At 47.6% G+C, this 1,575-nt stretch overlaps 1 protein-coding gene across 1 annotated transcript; it reads right to left on the bottom strand.

Moving 5' to 3' along the window:
- Nucleotides 1-525: 525 nt before the first annotated feature.
- On the bottom strand, nucleotides 526-1,303 carry LOC121861525 (serine-rich adhesin for platelets-like; the record flags this gene model as incomplete). Its single annotated transcript, XM_042359400.1, has 1 exon — nucleotides 526-1,303. A coding segment is annotated over exon 1 (778 nt), but the record flags the coding sequence as incomplete, so codon positions are not given.
- Nucleotides 1,304-1,575: the final 272 nt, after the last annotated feature.

A 1,575-nucleotide genomic window follows, 5' to 3' on the forward strand; every position in this document is an offset into this window, starting at 1 on the left:
ATACATGTGAAGGTTGACGTTTCCAGTGAGCGATAAAATTTGCAGTTTGTGGTGAAAGTCGGAATGTACAGTCGGCCATTCTGTTATTCAGTTGTTGTTTTCTCGGTAAATTCCCCTCACAGTGACCGGAAAATTTCTACAGTGAAGGGCACAATTATTGACAGTGAACAAAATGATTCCGGTAAACGGCGGAGCAAGCCGGTTGATGGAGCAACATTGAGAGATCAAACATATTGTGGTAGGAATTGAAAGGTTTCGGGCCGGATGGAATGGCTACAAGCGTCTCAAACTTGTATGAGCAAATGACATCCAGTGATCATGGTGTTGGCGAGACATTTTTGATGTACGCTTTCGTCTGGTTTCTCTCTCTCTCTCTCTCTCCCTATCTCTCTTTTTTCCCTTTTCCTTCTCCCTCTGTCTCTCATTTCCGTCTTCCCTGTGCCTTTCTTTCTCTTCCCTCTCTCCTAATCTATGCAGGATGGCAATGCACTTTTCGGTATCATATTAGTTGGTGAAATAACTTACCAACTTTATATGACAGGTGAACAGCTAGCCAGGAGAAGTAGATTTCCACAGTGTAAGTAATGAATAGTGACGGGAACAACAACACGAAGCCCGTAGGAGAGAGGAACAACCCGGAAGTTAAGCCAGGAGTTTGTTGAGTTAGACTAATTGGGGTAACTGCTTTAGACTGTGATTGGCCACTGATGGAGTCCTGATACAGTGGCGTCATAGTGGAGGAGTCCTGATACAGTGGCGTCATAGTGGAGGAGTCCTGATACAGTGGCGTCATAGTGGAGGAGTCCTGATACAGTGACGTCATAGTGGAGGAGTCCTCATACAGTGACGTCAAGGTGGAGGGGTCCTGACACAGCGACGTCATAGTGGAGGAGTCCTCATACAGTGACGTCAAGGTGGAGGAGTCCTGATACAGTGACGTCATAGTGGAGGAGTCCTCATACAGTGGCGTCATAGTGGAGGAGTCCTGATACAGTGACGTCATAGTGGAGGAGTCCTCATACAGTGACGTCAAGGTGGAGGGGTCCTGACACAGCGACGTCATAGTGGAGGAGTCCTCATACAGTGACGTCAAGGTGGAGGAGTCCTGATACAGTGACGTCATAGTGGAGGAGTCCTCATACAGTGGCGTCATAGTGGAGGAGTCCTGATACAGTGACGTCATAGTGGAGGAGTCCTCATACAGTGACGTCAAGGTGGAGGGGTCCTGACACAGCGACGTCATAGTGGAGGAGTCCTCATACAGTGACGTCAAGGTGGAGGAGTCCTGATACTGTTGCGTCATAGTGAAGGATTCCTGATAGTGACTTCAAAGTGAAGGAGTCCTGAAACTCTAGTACAAAGCCATGCGATAATTGTGCCACAGATTGACTCCTGAAATAGACATAGTATAGCTTAATAACAGACAGGTAACAAACAATTCATCGTTATTACTCAGGTACAGTAGTTCCTCGGAGCCCTGACTTGCACCAGCGTCCAGAGGGAGAGAGAGAGAGAGAGAGAGAGAGAGAGAGAGAGAGCACACGCTTGTACACCTTAACAATGGTGCCAGTGGTG

The sequence above is a fragment of the Homarus americanus genome, unplaced genomic scaffold (genome assembly GCF_018991925.1).
Source record: "Homarus americanus isolate GMGI-L3 unplaced genomic scaffold, GMGI_Hamer_2.0 scaffold41922, whole genome shotgun sequence".
NCBI classification, from domain to species: Eukaryota; Metazoa; Arthropoda; class Malacostraca; order Decapoda; family Nephropidae; genus Homarus; species Homarus americanus.